At 47.0% G+C, this 25,848-nt stretch overlaps 13 protein-coding genes across 13 annotated transcripts; 8 read left to right on the top strand and 5 right to left on the bottom strand.

Moving 5' to 3' along the window:
- Positions 1-16: 16 nt before the first annotated feature.
- On the top strand, positions 17-1,941 carry ARP7 (Arp7p; the record flags this gene model as incomplete). The annotated part of the gene is made up of 2 exons (XM_020217303.1): positions 17-41; positions 156-1,941. The coding sequence occupies 2 exons, from the start codon at positions 17-19 to the stop codon at positions 1,721-1,723; spliced, it is 1,593 nt and encodes a 530-aa protein (XP_020072357.1). The 3' UTR covers positions 1,724-1,941.
- A 118-nt stretch (positions 1,942-2,059) lies between these two features.
- HTS1 (histidine--tRNA ligase) lies at positions 2,060-3,649 on the top strand (the record flags this gene model as incomplete). Its single annotated transcript, XM_020216199.1, has 1 exon — positions 2,060-3,649. The coding sequence occupies one exon, from the start codon at positions 2,060-2,062 to the stop codon at positions 3,647-3,649; it is 1,590 nt and encodes a 529-aa protein (XP_020072356.1).
- Positions 3,650-3,735: 86 nt separating this feature from the next.
- BNA2 (dioxygenase BNA2) lies at positions 3,736-5,305 on the bottom strand. The gene has a single exon (XM_020217706.1). The coding sequence runs from the start codon at positions 5,237-5,239 to the stop codon at positions 3,821-3,823; it is 1,419 nt and encodes a 472-aa protein (XP_020072355.1). The 5' UTR covers positions 5,240-5,305; the 3' UTR covers positions 3,736-3,820.
- Positions 5,306-5,701: 396 nt separating this feature from the next.
- Positions 5,702-8,473, top strand: SEA4 (Sea4p; the record flags this gene model as incomplete). The annotated part of the gene is made up of 2 exons (XM_020216797.1): positions 5,702-5,812; positions 5,876-8,473. The coding sequence occupies 2 exons, from the start codon at positions 5,702-5,704 to the stop codon at positions 8,471-8,473; spliced, it is 2,709 nt and encodes a 902-aa protein (XP_020072354.1).
- Positions 8,474-8,510: 37 nt separating this feature from the next.
- Positions 8,511-9,034, top strand: CYBJADRAFT_188451 (uncharacterized protein; the record flags this gene model as incomplete). Its single annotated transcript, XM_020217302.1, has 2 exons — positions 8,511-8,882; positions 8,948-9,034. One exon carries the CDS (start codon positions 8,511-8,513, stop codon positions 8,715-8,717), a length of 207 nt encoding a protein of 68 aa, XP_020072353.1. The 3' UTR covers positions 8,718-8,882; positions 8,948-9,034.
- On the top strand, positions 8,775-11,830 carry CYBJADRAFT_123474 (uncharacterized protein; the record flags this gene model as incomplete). The annotated part of the gene is made up of 2 exons (XM_020212485.1): positions 8,775-8,882; positions 8,948-11,830. 2 exons carry the CDS (start codon positions 8,775-8,777, stop codon positions 11,828-11,830), a joined length of 2,991 nt encoding a protein of 996 aa, XP_020072352.1.
- Positions 11,831-13,904: 2,074 nt separating this feature from the next.
- CYBJADRAFT_117142 (TPR-like protein) lies at positions 13,905-14,153 on the bottom strand (the record flags this gene model as incomplete). The annotated part of the gene is made up of 1 exon (XM_020212222.1): positions 13,905-14,153. A coding segment is annotated over one exon (249 nt), but the record flags the coding sequence as incomplete, so codon positions are not given.
- A 917-nt stretch (positions 14,154-15,070) lies between these two features.
- Positions 15,071-15,544, top strand: MIX23 (Mix23p; the record flags this gene model as incomplete). Its single annotated transcript, XM_020212132.1, has 1 exon — positions 15,071-15,544. A coding segment is annotated over one exon (474 nt), but the record flags the coding sequence as incomplete, so codon positions are not given.
- Positions 15,545-15,710: 166 nt separating this feature from the next.
- SGA1 (glucan 1,4-alpha-glucosidase) lies at positions 15,711-17,444 on the bottom strand (the record flags this gene model as incomplete). Its single annotated transcript, XM_020216796.1, has 2 exons — positions 15,711-17,261; positions 17,304-17,444. The coding sequence occupies 2 exons, from the start codon at positions 17,442-17,444 to the stop codon at positions 15,711-15,713; spliced, it is 1,692 nt and encodes a 563-aa protein (XP_020072349.1).
- A 1,267-nt stretch (positions 17,445-18,711) lies between these two features.
- CYBJADRAFT_166062 (cyclin PCL2) lies at positions 18,712-20,176 on the top strand. Its single transcript, XM_020214341.1, has one exon. It carries the CDS (start codon positions 19,143-19,145, stop codon positions 20,040-20,042), a length of 900 nt encoding a protein of 299 aa, XP_020072348.1. The 5' UTR covers positions 18,712-19,142; the 3' UTR covers positions 20,043-20,176.
- CDC48 (AAA family ATPase CDC48) lies at positions 20,165-22,859 on the bottom strand (the record flags this gene model as incomplete). Its single annotated transcript, XM_020217053.1, has 2 exons — positions 20,165-22,684; positions 22,757-22,859. 2 exons carry the CDS (start codon positions 22,857-22,859, stop codon positions 20,310-20,312), a joined length of 2,478 nt encoding a protein of 825 aa, XP_020072347.1. The 3' UTR covers positions 20,165-20,309.
- A 396-nt stretch (positions 22,860-23,255) lies between these two features.
- Positions 23,256-24,215, bottom strand: SFT2 (Sft2p). Its single transcript, XM_020214340.1, has one exon. The coding sequence runs from the start codon at positions 24,092-24,094 to the stop codon at positions 23,453-23,455; it is 642 nt and encodes a 213-aa protein (XP_020072346.1). The 5' UTR covers positions 24,095-24,215; the 3' UTR covers positions 23,256-23,452.
- Positions 24,216-24,337: 122 nt separating this feature from the next.
- Positions 24,338-25,835, top strand: RTG3 (Rtg3p). The gene has a single exon (XM_020214339.1). The coding sequence runs from the start codon at positions 24,554-24,556 to the stop codon at positions 25,775-25,777; it is 1,224 nt and encodes a 407-aa protein (XP_020072345.1). The 5' UTR covers positions 24,338-24,553; the 3' UTR covers positions 25,778-25,835.
- Positions 25,836-25,848: the final 13 nt, after the last annotated feature.

Genomic DNA, 25,848 nt, shown 5'->3' with positions numbered 1-25,848 from the left:
CCTATCAATGGGCACAATGGGGCGTTGCTGGAGCGAAAAAGGTCATTAGATCATTAAATTAAGAGTGGTGTATTCATCTTGAACGGATGGAGAGGGAGAGAGGCCGAGAAGGACGGCTTCATGGCTCCCGTTTCCTCTTCTTCGTGCCGGTGGAGGGCGTGTTCTCTACGCTATCGTCATCGTCTTGCTTTTGCAGGTGTCTTACGAACGTGTACGAGCTCAGAGAGAACACACGGTCGTCATCGGTGAACAACGGTCTCTTCTTCTGCTGTTTCAGGTTCTCAAAGCCGCGGACGATGGACCCGTTGGACTGTGCGAGGTACGCAGACTCCTTCTGGAAGATGTCTTCTTCGATGAGAGTGATCCGCTGATCGAGCTGCTTCTTCTTCAGGATCGCCTGCTGGAGCTGCTTCTTCAGCTGCTCGTACTCCTTGATGTCGGGCATGGCGTGTTGGCGGTGCTTACTGTTGTTGTTGTTGTTGTTGTTGATGTTGATGTTGTGGACGGGGATGAAATTTTTGCCGTCGGCGTAAACAAACGTAAACAACAACAACAAGCACACAGCCAAACATCGCTAATGACAGCAATTACATCGGTGGTGATCGAAAACGGGTCCTACGAGACCCGTGCAGGGTTCTCAAACGACCAACTGCCACAGCTCGTGTTCTCGTCGTTGTACTCAAAGGATGCCAACGGTGACATAGCCGTTGACACACACGATCCCAATAGTGAGCTTCTCACGATACTGAACGATGGACTGGTGTATAACTGGGAGGCATTGGAGGCAAACTGGCGCTACGTGTACTCCAAGCTGAAAGTGGATCCCAGTGAGCTGCCCCTTGTCATCACGGAGGAGATCTGGAACAACAAGCGTAACAGAACAAAGCTCTGTGAACTGGCCTTTGAGAAGCTCGGCGTGCCTGTCTTTGCCATTGTTAAGACGCCATTGGCAGTAACATACGGTGTTGGCCGCTCCACGTCCCTCGTTGTTGATATCGGAGCTGCCACGACGTCTGTTACCCCCGTGGTTGAAGGTACTGTTCTGTACAAGGGTGCCATACACACAAGATTTGCCGGCGAGTGGTTAAACCTACACGTCCGTAACTATCTCCAGCACGAGAGCACGGCTCCTGCGCTTGAGGACCAGTTCAAGGGCTCGGAGTCGTACAAAAGATGGAAGACTTCACAAGTGCTGAACGATTTTAAAGAGACCACGCTCTCCGTGTCTCCTTATCCGATCGTCAGCTCGCAGACGGAGTTCAACATCTCTCCAAAGACGTATGAGCTGTCACCAGGCGAGAGAGTCCAAGTCGGCAAGGAACAGGTGCTGTTGTGTGAGCCGTTATTCATCCCACAGAACTACAAGCCGGGAGGAGTGGAGATCCCACAGGATGCCCTGGGACTCACAGAGCTGATTCTCTCGTCTCTGAAGAAGCTGGAGGTGTCCAACGAAACATATTTTGCGCTCCTGACCAACGTTGTCATCACTGGTGGTACTTCTCTAATCCCTGGTCTTGAGCAGAGGCTGCTGTCGGATCTCGCAAGATTCCTCCCACAGTACAACATCCAGAGCTACTCCAACCCGAACGTGTTCGAGAGAAGCAGTGCAGTCTGGCTCGGTGCAAGCACTCTGGCCAACATGAACGCCTTCGAGGCTGCCTACATCGCCAGAGATGAGTTCCTAGAGCGTGGGCCAGAGATCGTCTCCGAGAAGTTCAAGTGATGCTCGAGCGATGCTCAATTGACCGTCCACCACCGTGCGCTCTGCCACCGCTCTGCCACCGCTTGACACACACCGACTCCCTGACGCTCCAACCATCCACAACTATCCCACAATAGATCGATTTCTGTTTGTATATTAAAAGTAGTTGTAGAGAGCCATTTTGAAGTGATTCACGGTCGCCCGGGCAACATGCACCGTGTACCCAGAGGAAGAAAAAGGCATCACCGAATTTCTGTCGTCGTCGCAAGAAAAGTTTTCAAAATTGGACGTAAGAGTCATATGCTCAGGCCTCTGTGCGGTTTAAGGAAAAGTATTAGAGGTATACGAAGTGTAGCAATGTCATCCAAGACCGTTGAGAGTTCCGAGAAGCAACAGAGGGGCGACGTTACCAGTGCGAAGGCTTCTAAGAAGGAGGCCAAGTTGCAGTTCCAGTTGAAGGTGCCAAAGGGCACGAAGGACTGGGCTGATAAGGACATGGTGATCCGTGAGGCCATTTTCAACTCGTTGTCGTCGCTGTTCAAGAGACACGGTGGTGTCACCATTGACACGCCTGTGTTTGAGTTGCGTGAGATCCTTGCTGGTAAGTACGGTGAGGACTCCAAGCTGATCTACAACTTGGAGGACCAGGGTGGAGAGCTGTGCTCCTTGAGATACGACCTGACGGTGCCATTTGCCCGCTATGTTGCCATGAACAACATCCAGAACATCAAGCGTTATCACATTGCGAAGGTGTACAGACGTGACCAGCCAGCAATGACCAAAGGCCGTATGAGAGAGTTCTACCAGTGCGACTTTGACGTTGCTGGTGTCTATGACCGTATGGTTCCAGATTCCGAGGCGTTGTCCATCTTGGTTGAAGGTTTGCAAGGATTGGGAATCAACGACTTCAAGATCAAGATCAACCATAGAAAGATCCTCGATGGTATCTTCAAAGTGTGTGGTGTTAAGGATGAGGACGTTAGAAAGATCTCCTCGGCGGTTGACAAGTTGGACAAGTCGCCATGGGACGCCGTCAAGAAGGAGATGGTTGTAGAGAAGGGCCAAACAGAGGAGACTGCTGATAGAATTGGTGAGTACGTCAAGCTCAACGGCTCTTTGGCTGAGGTTCTCGAAGTGTTGAAACAGAAGGAGGAACTCACGTCTAATGAGTTTGCAGCACAGGGATTGGAAGATATGGAGATCCTGCTAACGTATCTGGATGCCTTTGACATCACCGATAAGGTGTCGTTCGACCTGTCACTAGCGAGAGGTCTTGATTACTACACCGGCTTGATCTACGAATGTGTCACTGCTGCTAGTGCTCCACCTGAGAACGCTGCTGAGTTGAAGAAGAAGAAACAAGGTAAGGAGGATGAGGACGCATCTGAGTACGTGGGTGTTGGTTCCATCGCTGCTGGTGGCCGTTATGATAACCTTGTGAACATGTTCGCTACTGCCACTGGTAAGAAGAATGTTTCCATTCCATGTGTTGGTGTCTCCTTTGGTGTTGAGAGAATCTTCTCCTTGATCAAAGCACGTGAGGCTGCAAAGACTGAGGAGTCCATCAAGCCAACCGCCACGCAAGTGTTTGTCATGGCCTTTGGTGGTGGTCCAGACTGGAAAGGTTTGTTGCCAGAGCGTATGCGTATTGCCAAACAACTGTGGAATGTTGGTATCGAATCTGAATACGTCTACAAGGCCAAGGTGAACCCAAGAAAGCAGTTCGATGCAGCAGACAAGTCTGGTGCTAGCGTGGCTGTGATCCTGGGTAAGGAGGAATTTGCTGAGGGCAAGGTTAGAGTAAAGAGATTGGGTCAACAGTTCGCTGATGACGATGGTGAGATTGTTCCATTGGAACAAGTTGTATCCAAGGTCCAGGAGAAGCTGTCAGAGGCAAAGGACGACCACGGATACGACAATGTTACTCGTTTGCTAAAGGGATTGTGAATACACTGGCGAGCTGTAACTGCTACATCATCATCGCCCTGATCCTCATGACAAAACCCTCGTATATAAATTATTAACCGGTATTATAAAACCAAGTGCCTTTGTTCTTCGTCGTTTCTTTGACATCGTTATATATGTGTATAATATAGAAAACTAGAGCATAGTTTGGAGTCACCAATGACCTGTTTTGTCATCAGAGTTACTGCTCCAGTCGCCTGCAAGTCCAAGTCTTGCTTTCTTCACCACTTTACCATCATCATTTTGGACATCCTTACCCTTTGGTCTTGTCTTCAAGATACCTTCACCCAGAATCTTCTTACCCCATTCACCAGCAGCGGGATCCCCGGTTTCATCACGGCATTGCTTGAGAAATGGCAACAGAGAGGTACCACCAGTACCCTTCTGCTCGGTGTTCTCAGCTGTCTTCGAAAGTCCAGAGCGTAATGTATTAGTGGAACCTGCCTTCTTATACAGCTTAGCCTGGAGGATGATGTAACGGGTCACAATTTGAATGTGCTTATCTCTGAAGGACTTGAGCATTGCCAAACATGCGTCGTAAGCCAAGGTCAACTCAGGGTTGTTCTTTTCCAGAACATAGCTTCGAATGTTGGCAACCAACGATAGATGCTCCAAGAAGCGTCTATGAGGACCTGGCATGTACTGTCTCATGTCGTTCATGAAGTTGTTTGTTCCTGAATGCACTGAAACACCCTTTTCATTTGAAGGTCTATGGCCTGTTGGGAAGTGTTCCACTCCTAGCACTATGTCCAAAGTCTGAATCAACGAGGACTGGGCATTAGAGCCTCCGGCGTACAGTCTGTACTTCTCCTCTTCTCCATATCTCAACCCCTGTGGCAAGCCTGCGTCTGCCATGTTCTTCCAGCCAGCCAAGTACGGTCTTATTCTGTAGTAGAATGTATGTGGATCGCACATCTCCTCCATACGCATCAAGACTGATCCTAGCATGTCTATGGATTCGGCAAGGTACTTCAAAACCTCCACCACCCTCTTCTGGTCATCGTCACGAACTGCTTGCATTGCGTCCAAGCCTCTTGTGATGCACTTTGCTCCTTTGTACTCGAAGTACACAGACACCAAGTAGAACCAGCTCTCATCAATAGACCCGGTATATGTGTTGATCGTGGTTAGATTATCCAAGTCCAACTCCTCATCAGCGTCTGTTGGCAAAATGAGCTTGTAGTTCCAAAGAATCAAGCTGGCATACGTTGCCAGAGGTGGAATCTCCAATATATCTGCTACCTGTAACAATGGGTTGGCGATTTGGCTTGGTAAATGGTCAGTGGCAGTGTCAACACCCCATACATAGGCGTGCGTGATGAAACAGAGGATCGAATAGGCACGTCTTAGCTCTCTCTTGTCGTTCTTGATACGCTCAATCGAGAGCTCTGGCATCTTGTCGACGAGCTTTCTCGTGCGCTTCGTGAGGATCAACGCCGGTAGAACACTCGCAATGTCCTCCCACGGGTCATAATAGTGGTCCGAGAGTCTCTGAAGAGGCAGTTTCTCGGGCAAGAACCCGGTCTTTGGTGATATCTCGTAGTCTTCGAGTCTTGGAAGGTCCATCATCATGGGATAACGCAAGCAAAACCCGCAGTGTTGATACTGAAGAGAGAGAGCGTGTGTTCCTCAGAAAAGAATGATGAGGAAAGTGAAAGAATATTTATCTCTGCTTTGTGCGCTGTACGGGATTTTTTTTTTCAAAACACGTGATCGCACTGATCACAGTGGCCGCAGCGATCAAGATGGTCACAGTCATCACAGTGGTCGCAAGCCTTCTCGGGGCTGAGAAAGCTTATTTCGCACACTAAAATAAGGGGGGGGAGAAAAAAAGAAATCACAGGACGGGAAGAGCGGACTAAACTTCCAGATTGGGTAATGCTCCGTTTATGGAAACATCCGAAGACTGTGTTGCGCGTACCACCTACTCTCCATCCTCGGAGTTCTTTGTTTACGGTGGTGATGTAGACGCTGAGCATAGTGGCAGAGAGGTCTAGAAGGAACAGCAAAGAGGGCACAACGGCAACTTAGAAGATGGGGAAAATTGTGAGGGCGTATGGATGGGAGGAATCAGACGAGCAGAGATTCTTGACCATCAACGCGCTGGCGGATGAGGTGTCGATACATCAGACGATACACAACCCAGTGAGTATACGGGTATCAATATTGATATTATGTCTCATAGATAATGAACTAACACCGCTATAGGGGCCAGAGCAGGAGAACATCACTAAAGTGTACACGAGAAAGGGGTTCAACGGGATCACGGCACTGGACTACTCGAGAACGTCACCCGGTATCACTGCTGTGGGACAGGACGATGGCTCTATTACGTTGTTTGACATTCTGTCTCCACAGTCGTCTCCATTGGAGATAAGGGTTGGTAATAAGAGCTGCAAGAGTCTGTCGTTCAATTCTCAAGGTTTATTGGCAGTAGGGTGGGATAGAACTAAGAACGAAGACGGTGTAATGATATTCAACGTTAATCAGTATTCCAAGTTGTCGAACCAGGATATCACACAACCAACGTTCTCCTTTGTTCCCAATGAATCCATAGTGTCGACGCAGTTTTACAACGAGACCAACTTATTGGCGTCAAGTTCCAAGATTATCAGAGATATCGATATCAGAGTATCGTCGCCAACCTTCCAAATACCTTCGAAGACTGTGCACGGGATCACACCGGATCCGTTTAACCATTTCTCATTCGCAGGGTTTGCAGACGATGGTACGGTCGCTATTTATGATAGAAGAAAACTATCAAGCTCGTCGTCGGAGCCCTTGTTGTCGTTTAACAAGCTACTGGGCGACACTACAAGGAATAACAACAACTCTTGTTTCCGTTATCACCCTTCAAGACGAGGTGAATTTGCTACGTCCCATGGAGGTGAACTCATACGTAGATGGCAGACTGGCGTATCTCCTCAGGGGAAGCTTGATTCATTGTTCGTTGCAAGTGTCCAAGACGTTAGAACAAGGTATGACCGTGTGATCTCGTTTGACTACGCCAATGAAGGAGGAATGGATGCTATAAGTCTTGTCTGCATGAGATTAACCGGATCTATTTTCAAGATGTCTGTTGTTGAAGCTCAAAGGTCGATTGATTTCAACTCGTTTAACGACATTACGGTCACTGGTTCATTGGGCACCTTTATAGAGAGCGTTGATGAGAGCACCATGGATAAAATCGAAGATTTGAAGATCACTTACACTGTGGGAGATGAACTAGTAACACAGAACAACCATGAAGAGGTTAACTTTGTTGATACCGAGTTTGAGCATGATGAGGATGACGAGGATGAAGATGAAGATGAAATTGGTAGCTCACAGCATGGTGACTTTTATGATGCTAGTGAAGTGCTCAGCAAAGACATCAGTGTTAAGATGCGAAGAAGGGCATATATGGGATATGGAATGGGCTGTGCTAAAAACGTTGAAATAATTGACAATTTGAGTACCATTGACAACAATCTATTCTTGAGGTCCACTTGGAGATGGTTAGACATCTCCCAGACCACAGCACAGAGCAAACTCATGTCTGCTGGTGGATTAGATCTTTCATATGAAGGCGTGTTAGGTATTTGGAAGGGCGTGGAGGGACTCTTGAATCAAGACCGTTTTAATAGACGCAACGTTACGCCTGAAGTCTTCAAGGAGAGCATCCAGGAGATCTTGAAGTCACGAAACACGAAATCCATGATTGCTGTCAAGACCAACAAAGAGGCCCAACGGAAACTGTGTATTATCGTTGCAGGTTTTTACTACTCACCGGAAGAGTTGAACCAAGTGTTTAACCGACTGACATCCTCTGGAAGTCATACAAAGGCAGCTGCATGGGCAGTGTTCTTTGGCGATGTTTCACGTGCAGTCCAGATCCTCTCTGCGACAAAGAACAACAGATTGAGGCTGATGGCCACTGCTATATCTGGGTATCTGGTCCAAAGAGAATCTGACGATGACAATCTATGGAAGGACCAATGCAGAGGGTTGAGTAACGAGTTGGAGGATCCTTATTTGAGAGCTATCTTTGCCTACATAGCAGATAATGATTGGTGGGGAGTCCTAGATGAAACCTCCTTGCCATTGAGAGAACGTGTTGGTGTGGCACTGCGATACTTGCCTGATAAGGAACTCACGAGCTTCTTGAACAAAGTTGCCTCAAGGTACATCTCCACGGGAGAATTGGAAGGTCTGATCTTGACCGGCATTACACCTCGTGGTATGGATCTTATGCAATCGTATGTCGATCGAACAAGCGATATACAAACAGCAGCGCTGATTGCCAGCTTTGGAGCACCAAAGTACTTCAAGGACGAGAGGGCCGAAAGCTGGGTCTTCTACTACCGCCAACTACTCAACAGCTGGGGAATGTTCGCCGCAAGGGCCAAGTTCGACGTGATGAGAGCACAGGTGTCCAAGAGATCCACCGGGGAGATGTCCATCAGCGTCATCGGTTCACAGGCACAGCTACAATGCGTCCGCTGTAATAAGAACATCTTCAAACCAGACGCCAATAAGAAGCCCAGCACCCGTGACACCTCTACAAAATCACACTCCGTCTGTCCCCACTGCGGTGCAGCCTTCCCAAAGTGTGCCATCTGTCTACTCCCACTAGGCAGACCTCTGCCTAGGGACATGTCACAGTACGAGAGGGAAGACGAGACCAGGATGCACGAGTTCAAGGAATGGCCCAGTTTCTGCCTCACGTGCAACCACGGCATGCACGCTGGCCACGCAGAGGCCTGGTTCACAAAGAGCGTCATATGCCCCGTGCCTGGGTGTTCTTGTAAGTGTAATAGCAAGTGAGTGTTTGTTGTATATACGCTGTGAGCTTTGTATGTAGATGGCGCTGCCTATGACGCAACCGGGGAGGACGGTGATTATGCGTTGCCGAGGCAATGCGTTACCGGGGCAATGTGTTACCGGGACAATTTGTTACCGGGACAATTTATTGCCAGGGCAACGCTCTATTAAAACCCACACGGGGAAATCGTTGAGCTGTGCCGCGGACCGTTTAAAGGAACAAAAGCAAAACAATACGAAGGAATAAACGAGCATCACTGGAGCCCACAAGCATTGTTGGAGCCCACGAGCCAGAGCGGTTGCAATGTTCAAGAGTAAGCGTATCAAGAGCACCGTTGCCAACGCGATAAAGTCGGTGGGCACTGCTGATCTATCACAGGGCCTCACAGGCAAGTCCTTTGCGCTTGATGATGTAAGTGTGTTGTGTCTGGAGCCTTTGTTGATGATGTAGCGGGAAGGACTAACGACCTCGTCCAGGTTGGTAGGTTTGGTATAAGCGGCAAGGCCGTTGCGATGGCATACGACCCGGTGCAGAGTCTGCTTGCGATCTCAACAGATGCTGGGACTATCCACGTCTTTGGACAGCAGCAGGTTGAAGTTATCCTGACCGCGCGGACCGCCATCAAACACATGAGGTTCGTGAAAGGTGTGTACCTTGTCTGTTTGGATGCGAAGAGTACGATCTATGTGTTCTCCATATACTCAAACCAACAGCTGTCAGCGTTCTCGCCGCCGGGAGTTGTTACTGCCTTTGAAACTGATCCGTCGCTGGACTGGTTGGTGCTTGGTTTGCAGAACGGGTCTATTGTTGCCTATGACATCGACAGGGGGAACCTGACACGGTTTAAACTGGACAATTTGCAAAAGAGAGTACTGCCAAAGGAGAAATTATCACAGGTGGTTTCGATCCAGTTCAACCCGAGGGATATTGGCACGCTGCTGGTGGCATACGACAAGTGTGCTCTTGTGTATTCGCTGGCATCTGACGAGATCAAGACATCAATGGTTTATGAGATTCCACCTTACGCGCCAGGAGGCGACGGGCAAATGGGTTCTGCGATAAGATACCCAAAGCTGTTGCAGGCCACGTATCACCCGAATTCGTTGAACGTGCTCACTGCACATGAGGACGGTTCGCTTGTCTTTTGGGACGCATTGACTGGCGAGTTGTTGCAGGCAAGATCACTGTTTGATACCTACGTTAATCTCACACAGAAGGGCGGTGGGTCAGCACAACAGGGACCGACAAATGAGAGGTTCTTAAAGGTGAAATGGATTTGTCATGCTGATCCAGATGATACTTCCTTGATCATTGCAGGAGGTGATACTCCAGAAGGACAAGGGATCCATAATCTCAGCGTGTTGCACTTTGGCGTTGCACCAAAGTACTCGTTAACATCGTATGAAAAGATGGGTAAATACTACGCAGAACCAAAACAGTTGAGATTCTTGCCAATTCAAAACACGTCTTCATTGATTGACTTCTTACCTTTTGCAACAAGATCGCCATTCTTTGATGGCGGACATGATCCAAGGTTTCTCCTAGCGCTCTTAGACACCGGAGAAGTGGAGAATCTGAGATTGCCTTCAGGTACGCTTAATTACAAATCCACTCTTCTCCCACAGAGTTTGTTATGGATCCATCCTCGTACAACGATATCTGATACCTTTGCCGTCCCAAAACAGCAGTGGTTAGGCATGGTTGCAAGACCGAGTAAGCACGAAAACTTATTGCAAGGTGGCATTCCTAAAAAGACCAACTTGAAAGTGAACGCCATGCGTTCTGCTTTGGGTACTGGCCACGTCAACGGATCTGTTCGTCTCTTTGATTCATCTTACAGTGAGTTGCCTGAATCTACTGTCCTTGAGGCGAATGTCTCGCAAACATTGAATACCATTTCCGGAGTTGCTGTTGAGAAAATCTCTTTTGCTGGTGATAATGCTGAACTGGCTGTTGCGACTGAAGGTGGTGATGTCGTTTTGTATAAGTTTGGAGTCAACAAAAGGTTTGATCCTAATATGAGAACTCTCGAAGTGAATATGGACGCATTATCCATCGGGAGAGAGCGTAAGCTCATGGTTGACTTGAGAGACCGCACACCAAACTTCAAAGATGGGTTCTTACCAATTTGTGCCATTCATGGTCAACGAGGACGTATTAGTGCCTTGAAGAACAGTGGTATAGGCTTTGTTGCCATTGCGTATGAATGTGGTGACTTGATTATTGTCGACCGAAGAGGACCAGCTGTCATTTATGAGGACAATATCACACGTAAACATACAGCTGAAAGTGGTAGAATCACATCATTGGAGTTTTCTATAATGACGTACGGTGATGATGGATATTCTAGTATTCTTTTGTTTGGTGGTACCGATGCTGGAGAATGTTTAACTTTCAAGATTCTTCCTGAATCCTCAGGAAGATTTTCAGCTCAACTGGTGGATGTTGTTCGTACTAACCAAGGTGAAATATTGGATATTGTTCCTTTCAAGCAACAGACTGGAACTCCTGCAATTGCAACTTTTGATGTATTTCATCAACTAGCTGATGGACTTCTCATTGCCGGTGAAGTTCTTCTTGTCTCAACTCAGGATTTGAGAATTTTCATTCCAGGAAAGGCAAAATTATCACAGAAGTTATTCAATCACCCTGTAATGGCAGCCTCGTTGTCCATCGTCGCAATTAAAGGGTCTACAGCAAAGCCGTATGCTTCATGTGTTCCTACACTGCTCGCTAATGGAGTCATCAAGGTACTATCTCTGCCTGAGCTCAGGGAAATCAAATCCTTGGAGTTACCTTTCAACGTGGATGCCAGATTTGGGCGTTATTCTTCTGTTTTACCTTCTGGTGATGTCCTTGTTCGTATATCCGGGTCACAGGCATGCCTCGTTAACATATGTGGAACCGGACAATCGTTCGCACAGCAGCCAAAGGATCAACTAGTGACTCAAAAGCGTATTCCTTACAGACCACAGATTGGTACTGCTCAATGGATGAAGGGTGTTAAACCAATGACGTACGACGAGTTGGACAGATTGATTGGTGGTGAATACAGATCTCGTCCAAAGACTAAGGAGTCTGAAATTGCCAATGGACAGGTCACATTGGAGGCTGTTTCTGGTAAGAGTGGAAATAGCAGTGAAGATGACTTCGCTTACACGAAGCCTGTACGTGGGAGAACCAACGGTGGGTATGATCCGACTCGCTCTGTTTTCAGAACAGTCCAAAACGGGTACAACACGGTGGAGGAGTCGATCAATGATTACGCAACGAAAGCCAATCAAAGTATGAACGAGACCATCAACGATGCAAAGAAAGACCTTGTGAAAGGGCTGGTTCGCTCCAAGTTTGGAATTTGAGCTACATACGTTCGAATAATAACACCTGCTTGCTTTTGATCCAGTGCTCTTGAAGCAACTTGTATGAATGTGTACAGATGTTAGTGCAAGACCCATCTGGCAGTATGTCTCAAACTTTTTGTCCTAGACCAAAGCACTGACGATCAAGGCATATTAGACCTAGGGTAGTGAAGCCGACCAACAAAGCCCCAAGGCTTAATGCACAACCGGCTCTAAACCTCGTAAGAATGAAGTGCTTCCAGCTCAGGCGTACACATATGTACGCAACGTTGGAAGTATGACTGTCTTGAACTTGATCAGATTTCGGACCAAGACTTTCTCATCAATCCAGTTTCAAGTTATGGAGGCTGCATATGGTGATCGACATGTGGTCTCTAGTGGATCAACTCGTGCATTGCTACGTATACGTTAGATGTGAGACATACAAATGTAAACTGCAGACATGCAGACTACATTCATCGTTCTCCTCCTTGAAAGAATTGCTGCTGTGTATCAAATCATCTAACAGATGAGCCGTACATGTACCTTCGATATGGCAACGGTGCGACTTTTATGAGTTGTGACCACATATACAGGACTTTTACCTACAACTACATAGGCATGTAGTTGGCTTGTGCGTATGTCGATATAGACAAGTACCACGAGGTTTCATCATCGTGCGGTCTTTCTCTATGCACAACTCGTCTGCACGCAGTAGTTACGAACAGAGGTGTTGGATCAAGAGTGATTTAGGAGATCTCTTCGAGAATAAGAGCATTTTGAACATAGGCCATGCTACCTTAGAGTTTCAGTATACCTCCAAACCAAAAAAAGACAATTCATGTATTGTGGGCTATAACCTGTACTAATCGAGATCAATATCGTGATCCATATCATGATCACCATCTTGGGTTGGAGCTGAGTCAGAAGCGGAAGCCGAAGGTGTTGTGTTTGATCCGGACTCTGTAGAGGATCCACGATTAATGAAATTAGCACTTGGTGCATTTGCATCACTTGTATTGCCACTAGGTGTTTCTGTAGCGATCCTGCTTGTCGATGGTTCTGATCCTGGTGTTGTTACCGGCGACAAGTTGGCGTTGTTATTCACACTTGCATTAGTACCTGCACCGTTGGTAGTGGAAGTTGCATTTGCAGAATTGGTACTTTGACTCAGGCCCCTCTGGTTTGCATTCATCTGATCAGGTGAGATGCTTACCGTTGTGTACGTTGCACCTTGGCCATTCTGCCCACCACCAAGTGCATTGCTGAGCGTTTGTGCTATGATTGGTGCTACTGTATTTCTCAAAGCGTTTGGTAGAGCCCCCAACAGCACATTCTGGATATTTTGCGGTATATGCTGTTGTTGGATTCTATTTGCGCCCTGTGATTGACCTCCTTGTTGCTGCTGCTGTTGTTGTGCTTGTTGTTCGTGAGAATCATCTGGTAGAGATATTTCTGGATCATCTGCCATTTCATCAGCATCGTTATTCTGTGTTTGTTCTGTGCTTTGAGCTCCAATATTACCTGGTTGATTATTGACTTGCTGTTGCTGTGTGTTTGTTTGAGTCGCTGTGCTTTGCTGGGTTTGACCATCACCTCGTTGTGTATTCTGTGTAGCATTATTCTGATCAAAGGCGTTCATCATGAAGCTAATAGCCTGTTGAATAGCACCGTTTTGGGTGGCATCAGTGAACACAGGGTAATTGACCTGTTGTGGGTCGCCACCAAGTGTTTCAGCACCGTTACCATCACCACCATCCGCAGCGAACACGCCGCCTGGGAATCTACCGAAAACGGTTTGATTACCATTAGATCCATAGGTTCCTTGTTGTTGAGGTTGCTGCTGTTGCTGAGGCACTGGTGAAGTTCCAGTTCGTGGAGATCTTGACTGTTCAGGGTATCGAATTCTAATGTCACGGATACGCTGAGTCAAGTTCTCCAACTCCGAGGACGGCACTCCTTGGGACTTTGCCCTTTGTTCCGCGTAGTTCAAAGACTCAACAAGCTTCCGAATAAACTGTGGCAATAATTCCTGTTGATTTGCCAATTCAATGGCCTTGACGTATGCCTCAACACTCTTTGAAGCATTGCCCTGGGCAAGATAACAATAACCCAACCTTGCCCACGAAGGCTGGAAGCTTTCATTAAGCTCAATAGATTTGAGCAGGTCAGTGATTGCACTATCTGCAGCATTGAGATAGTTGTAACAGGCAGCCCTGTTGGAATAGAGCACATAGTTTGTTGGATCAAGCAAGATGGCCTCTGTATATTTGGCTATCGCTGCACCAAACTTCCCCTGCTTGAACACAGCATTGCCCTCATTACGGAGGTCCTGGCTGCGAACAACGTTGTCCTTCAACCGCTCCTCCCTCAACAGGTACAGGCTTCTGAAAAACCTTGCAAGCGACAAGTGCTCATCACCGTTTTCATCCTCCATAATCGCAGAGTGCTCACGACCTGTCTGCAAATACCCGCTGTACCGTCTCAACAGAGACGCACACGTTTCAAACATCTGGCCTGTAGCGCCATCAACATCTTGCTTGAGCGACACGAGCAACTGGGCGATGGCGATGCCCAACGTGGCGGAAGGGTCGAAATCGCTGTTGTAGAACTCCTTCGTAAACACATCACCGCCGCCACCGCCACGAGGACGGCCATCCTCTCTTATGAACCAGGCATCACGGAGCAGCACAGCAAGCTCCCCTTCGTCATCATGGAACTCGCCACGAGCAGCGGCAAGCGCTCTGAGACGGTCCACGATGCTGATGACCCCGCCAACGTTGTACTCGATGAGCTCTGGCGACTTCCTATGAGAGGCATACTCGTTGATCTTGGTGAGGTGAAGCGCAACAGCGTGGACATAGGCAGCCAGCTGGGCGTCGTCGTTGAATATTCTGTGCAATGACTCCATTCTCCGTTACCGTCACTTGCGAATGATGGACAAACTGAGCAGGACTGTGCGGTTCACGCTTCAATTGCTCTATGGTCTCGTCTTGTACGGCTTTGCCTTTGCGTGTGCCCTCGTTTGGTGATAGAGACACACACAGACACAGCTGGAGATTGCGCTTTGTGCGTAGTGTCGAAATTTCTTCCAGAAGGTTCCAAAGCCCTTCAGCCAAGGTCCAGGTGGCACATTGCTGGGAGAGGTTGTAGGATCAACAGAGACCAGGAGCAGTGCTGTAGACCGTTTGAAGGATGAGCTTATGGACAGCTGACAACGCGGATGAGTTCCCTCCAGTGCCGGAGCGCCCTCAGCTGGACAGGAGATCGTGTCTCAGCGCAAGGGGACTGCGTTCTTTTCTCCAGCTCTCGAGACACTCTGTTGACGACGTGCTGAAACAGCGGTTGAACTCTTTGACGTCACGCTCTGTTAAGAGTAGCACGAGAGGCGACATCTCGTGCTCTTCGTTCCTCGATGGCGTTGTGTTTCCAGCGTGGAAAGCCAGGCTGGCGGCGATTGAGTACTGTGAGGGCGAAGCTTCCAAATTGGAGCTGGAGCTCAAGTCGAGCCAGACGGATCCCTCTGTTGAGAAGCACGTCATTGAGAATAAAGATTTGAGGCTTGATCCATACGCTCAGAAGGACTTGGACCATGAGAGCCAGGCAAAGACTGAGCAGATCGATAGCTTGCGCTCGTGGATTCAAAACGAACGGGACATCGAGTCCATTGTTCAAACCAGAAGCGTACAAGTACTGACAGATTACTGTGGCTGGAAGGACTGGTTGGATGAATTCCACACATGGGGGCAATCTCAGAGGTGAGATCCCAACCGTGACGTCTTGTATATACATGTAAAGAACCAACATAGATAGAGAAAAAAAAGCGAGTTGTAACATTGTCATTTGTTCTAAATAATTGTTGTAAGTGAAAGATTAAAACCAGCCCTCATGAAAGGATCAATTACACAACCTTCTTGGTGAGCCTGTCACCAATGATCGCCAAAGCTCTCTTACGCCATCTATACGTGCTCCAAAATGAACCATAACTCCAGGTTAAATCTTCAGCCCCTTGCATATACCCAGTATACCTGTTGAACTGTTCGCTCATGGATCCCTCATCACTTACATGCTCCCTGACAACATCCAAGAACGAATCCCCGTATTTGAAAATGTTCCAAATGGTTTGGTTGAAAGCCAAAGAGTTATAAGGGATTATGACTTGTAAATCCAAGTAGTTCTTTTGAGCACCAGTCATGTACGGGAACACCTCATCAATCTCAACAATGTGGTTGAAATAGAACCGATGGTTCCCTCTATCGATGATTAGATCCTGTCTCGCGTTAGAGAGTCGATGGATCAACTTGAACATCAATTCACTTGCAGCCAAAGTACATAAGAACCATGGGTTTCCCTCACTGACTCCAAGCCCATCGTAGACATCCTCTGGGTATCGACCAAGAGCAACACCAAGATTCAAATCCAGCCTGTCCTTGTTTATAGGGTATAGGAATTTCATTGCTTTAACCATTTCACTGAGTGTGTTTAACACCAATCTATCAGTAACGTCAAACGGTACAGGATCTTGATCTACGTTGTAACCATTGTCACAACCATCATCGTCATCGTCGTGAGTGAGTAAAGAGCCAAGCAATGTAGCTGCATCGAGTCCGCTTCTCTTATAGACAATGGATGGAGTCTCCAATATGTGGTTCACACCATCGTTAACAAACCCTGACTCGTTAAAGATGAAGTCGTTCAACATGTCAGAAGTTGATCTCAAACTGTAACCAAATTCTATATCTTCGTCTTCGAACTTTTCATAGAGCTCAATGCCAATCTTCAAAGCCTTCAACTGCGTAATTGATGTAAAGAAATGATAGGAGTCAACTTCTTCCCAGAGATCAAAATTTTTATCTTTCCAATAGAGACAGATATACTGCAAATCGAGCTTTACGATGCTATGATATAGGTCTTCAACGTCTGAGAACTCATGAGTCTGAATCAATGCGCCATTGAACCTTTCCAAGCTTCTTATAAAATTGCTCACTGCAATGACCCTTAGAGAAGGGCCATCGTTTTGAGGTCTGCCCCAATTACCCCAAAATGGAGTCGAATCAACCTCGAACTTGGGCTCACCCAAGTTCTTTAGTTGGCCGTCATATTTACCACTCGGATTATCAGTTCGCTGTAGTCTGTGACTGTTGCGTAGATAATTCTCAATGGTCAACTGTAGCGATTTGTTCTTGAATGAATCAACATCCGATAGGAAGTTTGTAACGGAGTTGATGGTTATTGCGCCATCTCTGATCCACTGGTAGAAATAATCAGGCTGGTGTCTAGATGGACTCGCAATGATCGCACCTTCAGACACGTTATCCAAGATCAAGTCTTCGCTCCAGTTGTGATCGCCAATGTTCTTCAAGATCTTGTCGAACGAAATCTCAACCTGCTCCTCTACCCATTTCTCAAAGCTATGTCTTGAGATCTCTCTGTACGGATGGATATGGTACAACTTGAGATCAGATGCCAGGTTGAAGTTCTCCACTGTTATCACCAACGTGCTGTTCTGAGACGTTATCGACGAATCCACAGTGGTTATTCCTATAGATGGCAACAACCGTTTGAACACCGGGGTGATGACCCACTGGGAACCCACGAATAAGACCAGTAGTAAGAGCGCAGTAGCTGGAAGCATCCTGTGTGATACGTTGTAGTGCTTTGTTGTCTCAGAGTGCCAGGCTGCTTAGTTGAAACCGTCACGGAGCAAAACAGAAGAGATCAAAAGGGGGAGGAAGCCACAAAACACACACAAATAATTCAGGTATCTGATGATGAGATAAGTTCTGTTTGCGTCTCCGTTGCGGAAAAACGCAATGTAAAGATAAAAAACAGAAGCAGAAACTGTGTTTGACACTTTTTGACGCCAAAAGTTTATCAACGAGCGCCAAAACACAACGAATCGGGAAATAGTCCGAAAAGAGGAAGTCACGTGACACCACAGTTGCGACCGCCCGCTTTGTTTCAAAAGGGACCGTGGTGCTTTACGCTTGTACTAACTGCCATGGCCTCTGGAGCATCAATCACACGCACCAGATCATTCCATATCATTCCAGATCAATTGACATCGCTCCACTTGCCTTCCAAAACTACCACCAGCGCCGACACTTGCGCCCCGATCGAGTTGAACCTTTCACAACAAACAGCCGGTGGGCCTGTCGTGGAATTTTGCCCACTGGAAGGATGTGCGTTACTACAACACAGCGAAACTTGAGGCATATATGGCACGAAACACAACAATGACCGTAAGGTGTAAGAGTTCTGTACAACGCACCTTCCCAGGCCAGGCAAGCCCACCGTCTGGAGAGTGTCATGCACTGTATGATCCGAGCTCATCTCTTGCGGTAACACGTTGTATAAACCACCAGCCCGCGTTGGCCCTTGGAAGCGTTTATGCTGCGTAAGATGCACCGCCCGCCCCATATTAATCCCCATGCGAAGGGGTTTGTTGCACGCCGAGAAACGCGCTAGGTGAGCATTTCTTTTTGTTTTCGTTTTTTCGTTTTCACTTCATCTCTGGACGCGCGCACGCTAAAATGGCACACAGCGCACTGCAAAAAGCACCTCTAAAATATCTCGTGGAGATGAACCTTTGGATAAAAATAAGATGTTCCGCTCTAGATGGGAGTCTGGTTCTTGTAGTCAACCCCCGATTATCACAAGAGCAACCAAGCCTCGCTGGACCCGAGAATAGTTTCCAGCCCAATGGTGATACAATGCTCGAGAGACAGAGACCGAAAAAATGCAGGCGAGTGATCCAGATCAACCTGATTATTACTCCTTTAGGAAAGAGGCTGGTTCAGACGAAAATTGATCTATGCATTCTCGCCCAAATACTTGAGATACATCGTAACACAGAGGACCCTCAGCGTTTTATAAAGCCAATACATTATCCTTCCATTCTCATTAGAACACAGTTTCCCATACTTTTAACCGTTGATATCGCTCGTCTACACAGAGGAAAGCAGAGTAGCGTCTAGAACCGCACGCACGCAACGGCACCCCTTCAAATTTGCTTCTGACACTTAAACGCGTAAACACTGAGGGAAACCTTTGCACGCGACCTGCAGAACATCACGGTGCTTTTGTCAACACACTACGCATCTCAAAGGTACACGAGTGTAAACAAGCGAGGAGAGACTGAGAGCAAAAAAAAAACACTCGAGAGGTTCGCCAATAGCCATATAAAACAACCTTCAACGAACCACTTTTTCTTGTTTCCCTTGTCTCTTGCTGGTACCCGTTCATCTCTGCAACCTCAGCTGAGCCGTCGAAGAGAGACACATTACACCATATAGACCGTCCTGTACATTCTCAGTCACTGCAGTCACCAAATATGTCCGACAAAGAAGCGCTTCTTCATTTCCAACGCAAGAGAGTCAGCTCTGAGATGGTCCAGTACCTCGTTGACGTGACGAACTCGCTGATCAAAGTGAAGACCTCCGCGTATCCATCACCACCGTCTTCACCATGTTCGTATTCCCAGAGTGCGTCACAGCCAGTGCCGCTTTTCGAGTTCATCCGTCGCTTGATCAAACACTCAAATGTCCAAACACCAACGCTGATGTCCACTTTGGTCTATTTGGCACGTCTAAAGGCTATTCTCCCTTCAAATGTGTATGGAATTGAAACCACTCGCCATAGAATCTTTCTCGGATGTCTGATCCTAACGGCAAAGAGTCTAAACGATTCGTCACCAATCAATAAGCATTGGACTGCTTATACCGATGGCTTACTACAAATTGAGGAGGTGAACACAATCGAACGTGAGTTGCTGGAGTACCTCAATTGGGACCTGACCATCACAAATGACGATTTGATCGCCTCACTAGGATACTTCTTAGAACCTATAAAGATGGATTTGAAGAGACGCGCACAGGAACAGCTCGCACAACGCCAAAAGCTGTACTACACACCGGCAAATACGACTTCAACAACTCGCCTTTCGGCGTTGCTATCTGCCACTCCAAGGGCACAAGACTCTATCGTTTCTGCTTCTTCTTCACTAAGCTCAATGCCAAGTCTGATGTCTGCAAGCAGCTCAAGATCAACACTCTCGAGCCTTTCATCTGCACAGTCAAACTCTTCATTACATAACCACTTGAGACAACCGCCAGTACTACTGGAAGAGGTACAACCTTTGAAGACGAAGAATATGAACGTTGTACAGAGGGAGATCAAGAAACCAGCGTCTTCGTTCAACAGTCTGGTCAACGCTGGTACGCTAAAGGTTTGACCGCATAATGAGTCCCACTTTAATCAGAGATGATAGTAAAATTTCAGCGCACTGTGAACTCCACGGGTTGGACAGCAGGTCGAATACAGCAAACGAACAAACCAAATCACACTTAGTGAATACAATGACAATCTTAATATCTATGAAGCTACATGTAGTAATGTAAAGAACGAGTTCCAATATAATTGTATTTGAATTATCGTTGCGTACCTCGCTTCCATTATGTATGGCGTTGGGGGGCAAACAACATCTTCACAGAATCGATGATTAGCTGTATAGGTCATCCTCTTCTTCGCCAGCACCGAAGTTACCCGAACCACCAGCACTAGACTCTGGAATAGTTTGGTCACCACTTGAGGATCCAAACTTGAAGTTTGTGTATTGTCCTCTTGAAGCCTGGATCTGTTGAGCGTATGCTTCATAACGACGCAATTCAGCATCACTGACAGAGCGCTTAGCAGTCTTCATAGCCTCTTCAAAGTGAGCCTTTGTGATATATGGAACAGCATCCTCTTCCTCTTCCTCTTCACCCTCCTTCATATCAACATCATCGCCTTCTTGTTTTACCTTGGCCTCTTTCTCCTTTGCTTGACGGATTTGAGCCTCAATGGAATCCTTGATAGCGAACTTTGCAGCTCTTTGAACAATGTATGATAAATCAGCACCAGAGAAACCATGTGTCGTCTTTGCAATCGCACCCAAGTCCAAGCCTGGCTCTAAAGGTGTCTTTCTCAACTGTGCCTGCAAGATAGAGAGACGTGCTGGTTCATCTGGAAGTGGGACATAGATCAATTGATCCAAACGACCTGGACGCAAGATAGCAGGATCGATTTGATCAGGTCTGTTAGTTGCACCAACAACAAACACATTCTTCTTAGCATTCATACCATCCATCTCAGTCAACAATTGGTTCACAACACGATCAGAGGCACCACCGGCATCACCAAGGGAGTTACCTCTTGCTTTAGCAATAGAATCCAACTCATCAAGGAAGACAACAGTTGGTGCAGCAGCTCTAGCCTTGTCAAAGATATCACGAATGTTAGACTCTGATTCACCAAAGTACATACTCAATAATTCTGGACCCTTGACTGAGATGAAGTTTGCAGAAACCTCAGTGGCAACAGCCTTTGCAAGCAAGGTCTTACCGGTACCTGGTGGACCAAAGAATAAGACACCCTTCGAAGGAGCCAATCCGAACTTTTGGTATTGATCTGGATGAAGCACAGGGTACTCAACGGTCTCCTTCAACTCATTCTTGATGTTATCCAAACCACCAATGTCATCCCAAGTGACATTGACGCTTTCAACAACAGTTTCACGCAAGGCTGATGGGTTGGAGTTACCCAATGCAAATCTGAAGTTCTCCATGGTAACACCCAATGAGTCCAAGACTTCAGCATCGATTTCATCCTCATCCAAATCGATAAGATCCATCTTTTCACGAATTTGTTGCATGGCAGCCTCAGAACACAACGATGCAATATCGGCACCGACGTAACCATGTGTTTCGGTGGCGATTGCCTCCAAGTCAACGTCACCAGCCAACTTCATGTTTTTTGTGTGAATTCTTAACACTTCCAAACGACCAGTGGCGTCTGGAATACCAATGTCAACCTCACGGTCAAATCTTCCAAATCTTCTCAAGGCAGGGTCAATGGAGTTTGGTCTGTTGGTGGCAGCGATAACAACAACGTTGGATCTGGCCTTCATACCATCCATCAAGGTCAACAACTGCGAAACAACTCTTCTCTCAACCTCCCCATTTGTCTTGTCTCTCTTTGGTGCAATGGAGTCAATCTCGTCAATGAAGATAATTGCTGGAGCGTTCTTTTCAGCCTCTTCAAATGCCTTTCTCAAGTTCGACTCTGACTCACCAGCCATCTTGGACATAACTTCTGGACCGTTGATAAGGAAAAAGAATGCACCAGTTTCGTTGGCCACAGCACGTGCCATAAGCGTCTTACCAGTACCTGGAGGACCGTACATCAAGATACCCTTTGGTGGTTTGATACCGATGGACTTGAACAACTGTGGGTGTCTGAGTGGCAACTCAACGAGTTCTCTAATTTGTGCCATCTGCTTACGGCAGCCACCAATGTCGTCATAACCAACCTCATTGATGTTGTTCTCTTCATCCTCTCTGTTGATTGGCTCACCTTCATAGTGGATGATGGTGTCCTGTGCGACAATGGCGTACTCAGCTGGTTCAACCTCGACAACTTTGAATTCAACTTGTCTCATACCTCCTCTCACGACAAAGTGGTCTCCCTTTCTGACTGGTCTGTAGGCCTCAACAAAGTATGGCTTCAAGTACACCTCAAAGAGAGAACCTGTTAAGCCCTCAACGGTATCGGCGATTGGGAGAACGGAGATTCTTGACGCATACTTGATATCTGGACATGGATGAACCGTAACAATATCACCCAATCTAACACGCAAGTTGTTACGTACAACTCTGTTGATTCTAACAGCACCATCGTCAATGTCATCGTCCACCATGACAATAAGCACGGTGTCTTTACGCTTCTTTCCCTTGACGAGAACAGTGTCTCCTCTAAACAGCTGGAGGCGTTCCATAGTGTTGGATGTCATGGCAATGACAGAGTTATCGTCATTCACCGCATCGTCAACGAGGAGAGCTATACGTGGTTGTTAGTCGATCTGCGCGTACTTGTTGACAGACAACACCAGGGTCTCCCAATTACACTCACCGTTCTCTTTCTTCTTTCTTCTCAAGATAGCCGTTGCGGTGGCATCTTCAGCAGCGTTGTCAGCGCCAGAGGCATCTAGCAGTGTCTTCTTATCTTCCGCCATTGTGTTGAATCAGTGGCAAGTTCCTCCCGTATACGAATATGATCAAAAGCAAATCAATAAACAATTGAGGTTCCAATAGGATTAACCGCCGTGTTTAAATACTTTCCTGTGATCTGTGTTGACGTGTGTGTTTTGGAAGCTTTGATCAATCGGTGGCGAATATTGAGGTTTTCTCGCTCTCGCCCCCCCCCCCTGGAAAAACGCCCAAAACAGTGGAGCGCGCGTACACAAAAACAACGACAACAACGCAGACAGAGAAAAAACATCAGAACACCCGGAAACGGAAAGTTACTGTGTTTAGCATGCGAAGAGCTGCCTGTGTAGTATTCAGTATGCACATAGAGAAGAACGGAGGCTCACACTGCCTGATTGTCGCTAGCTACGTAGGATTACAACGGTGGATTCAACTGGTGATGCGTATGCGGATACGATGAGCGTGTATTTATCACATGAACTGAGTGTTGATCATAGACTGTGTGTTGATCATAGACTGTGTGTTCATCATAGACTGTGTGTTGATCACAGACTGTGTGTTGATCATAGACTGTGTGCTTAGTAGTTCGAGAGAGGCGCTTAGGCGGGGACTCATAGGATCAGAAACCAGCGAATGAGCCTATTTGCCTTGCACCAACAGCGGTCGCCATGCGTAAACCCTGAGCACCGAAGGGGAAGTAACTGACCGTGTAGTATATGATTGCCACGACTTCGAATACGCTGGAGATCAAGGTTAAAATGGTGGATTTGACCACGGCGGCAAAGTATATAGTCAATATCACCGAGGAGAAGAATAGCACCGTGAAGGGAAGTCTCGAGGATGACGTGAGGTGCTTGAAGTAAGCCACGGGACCTTGTAGCAACCCGAACGATATTACAAAGAGCAAAGACCCTAAAGACCACAACAGTCCAAATTTCCGTGGCTTGAGGGCCAATACTGGGAACAGCAAGAAGGAAATGGTGAAACAAACCGCGGAGCCGAGAAGACACGCGATAAACCCCATAAGACGCTCGAACCGTGAGAGCGTGAACCACTCTGGCTCCTGTTGTGCGACGGAATCGGCATCTTGTTGTGTCAATGGCAGCCTGTTGTACACATCGTTGGCCGTGTTGTTCAAAGTCTCCGCCCACCCACTGAAGAACGTCTTTGCACCTTCATTCACACCCGATGAGCTGGTGGTGTGTGTCGAGTTCCACCGATTCCACTGTTCTCTCAGAGAGGACTCGCCCGTATCTGTCATTATATTGTGAGTCCACTAGAGGTGAGAAGCGTCACTTCTCCAAACAGAGGTGTTGAAGATACGTTGCGCTTGCGAAGTGGTTGAGCCAGGCGTGATGAATTGCGAAATGTTGCGAGAAGGCCACACGGCCTACGGTTTTCGCAATTTACATAGACTTGCGACAACAAGGGACAAAACAGCGAAAACGAAAATAACGAAAAAAAAGTGCGGTAAACCTTTGAAAAAACCCCCCACAGTTCACTTTTCAACATTGGCTCTCATAGTGCTAAATTAAAGAGAACACAACTCATTGAACGCTCAACAGCTCATATACAAAGAGGTACCCACTCTAATCTACTCACCACTTTCATTTTTACCTTTTTCTCCGTGTGTTTCCGCTCATCTTTTCATTCTATAGGCTGTTAGCTATAGCGCTACAGAAAACAAACGGATAAACTCTACACACACCTGTTAAGAAGAATGACGGACGACTTCCTCAAGTTTGACGGTGACATACCAACAGGGTCTGACGACTTCCCGTTTGACGTCTCATCGGCAATTCCAGAGCATGAACTTCTGGACTTCAATCCCACTGCGTATACAGGGCTTCAGCAACAAGAGAATGCTGGGGGTTACAATTTTGGTATCAACAGCAACGGCAACAACGAGAATGACATCGATATCAATATTGAAACCATCAACGACAACCAGCTAGGTTCATCAAATATAAGCGATTTGAATGACAGATCGGATACGCTGGACCCGACAACGTTGTTGTCACGCTCATCTGTGCCAGGTTCAGTACATGACTCATTCCATAAGGGTTACGCGTCACCTGCTCAATCATCATACCCTATAAATTCACATTTGTCAACTTCATTCCAAGCACAACGTCAGGGCTCCATTTACGATACGCTGGAGAGTATTGCCAGTCCTGGACAACAGTCCACTTCTGACGCTATAAATGCTCAGTATTTTTCACCACCAGCAAGCAAGCACATTCCATTCCAAACACAACGGAAGAACAGCATATACCTTCAGCCGTCATCTTTTCAGCACTCACTTGGTACTTCCATCAACAGTCCTGGAACCTCCTTCAACGATGCGCTGAGTCCCTATGCGTCTGTTGATGCTTTAAGGTCTCCGAGAAGCATGGCTGCCTCTCCAGGCGGTGGGTCTCTTCCAAAGCAACAAATGTCAAAGGACGAGAAACTGAGAAGAAGAAGGGAATTCCATAACCAAGTGGAACGTCGTAGAAGAGATCTGATCAAGCAAAAGATCAAAGAGCTAGGCTTGATTGTCCCACCGTCGTTATTACTAGTTGATGACGATGGTAAGGAGGTTAAGGCTAGTAAATCTGTCATCATCAACAAAACTGTTCAATACGTGGAGCATCTGCACAAGGTGCTAGAAGCTCAGAAGACGAGGCAGGAGGAGCTGATTACAAGAATTGAAGAACTATCCAAGTACCCTGATAGGAATACAACACCCACATCATCAGCTGGAGATATCAATAGTACAAGTTCGGAACCACTTCAACATCAGCAACAACTATCAGCTCAACCACAACAACAACAACAGCAACAGCAACGACAGGACTATAACACTGGTGCCAATCTAGATAATAATACCAATGGAGCATCGATGTATTTCGATGTGGATGCTATGCTGAAAACTGATGATTGGTACCAATTGAACAACTGAACACGTAACCGTCTGGAAGAGGTATCCTACTGTTAATGATACGTTAGTTCCAATAAAATCAAACTACGTGT

Source organism: Cyberlindnera jadinii (genome assembly GCF_001661405.1).
Source record: "Cyberlindnera jadinii NRRL Y-1542 unplaced genomic scaffold CYBJAscaffold_2, whole genome shotgun sequence".
NCBI classification, from domain to species: Eukaryota; Fungi; Ascomycota; class Saccharomycetes; order Phaffomycetales; family Wickerhamomycetaceae; genus Williopsis; species Williopsis jadinii.
The sequence above is the reverse complement of the archived record's forward strand: the minus strand, read 5'-3'. Positions and strand labels throughout refer to the sequence as shown.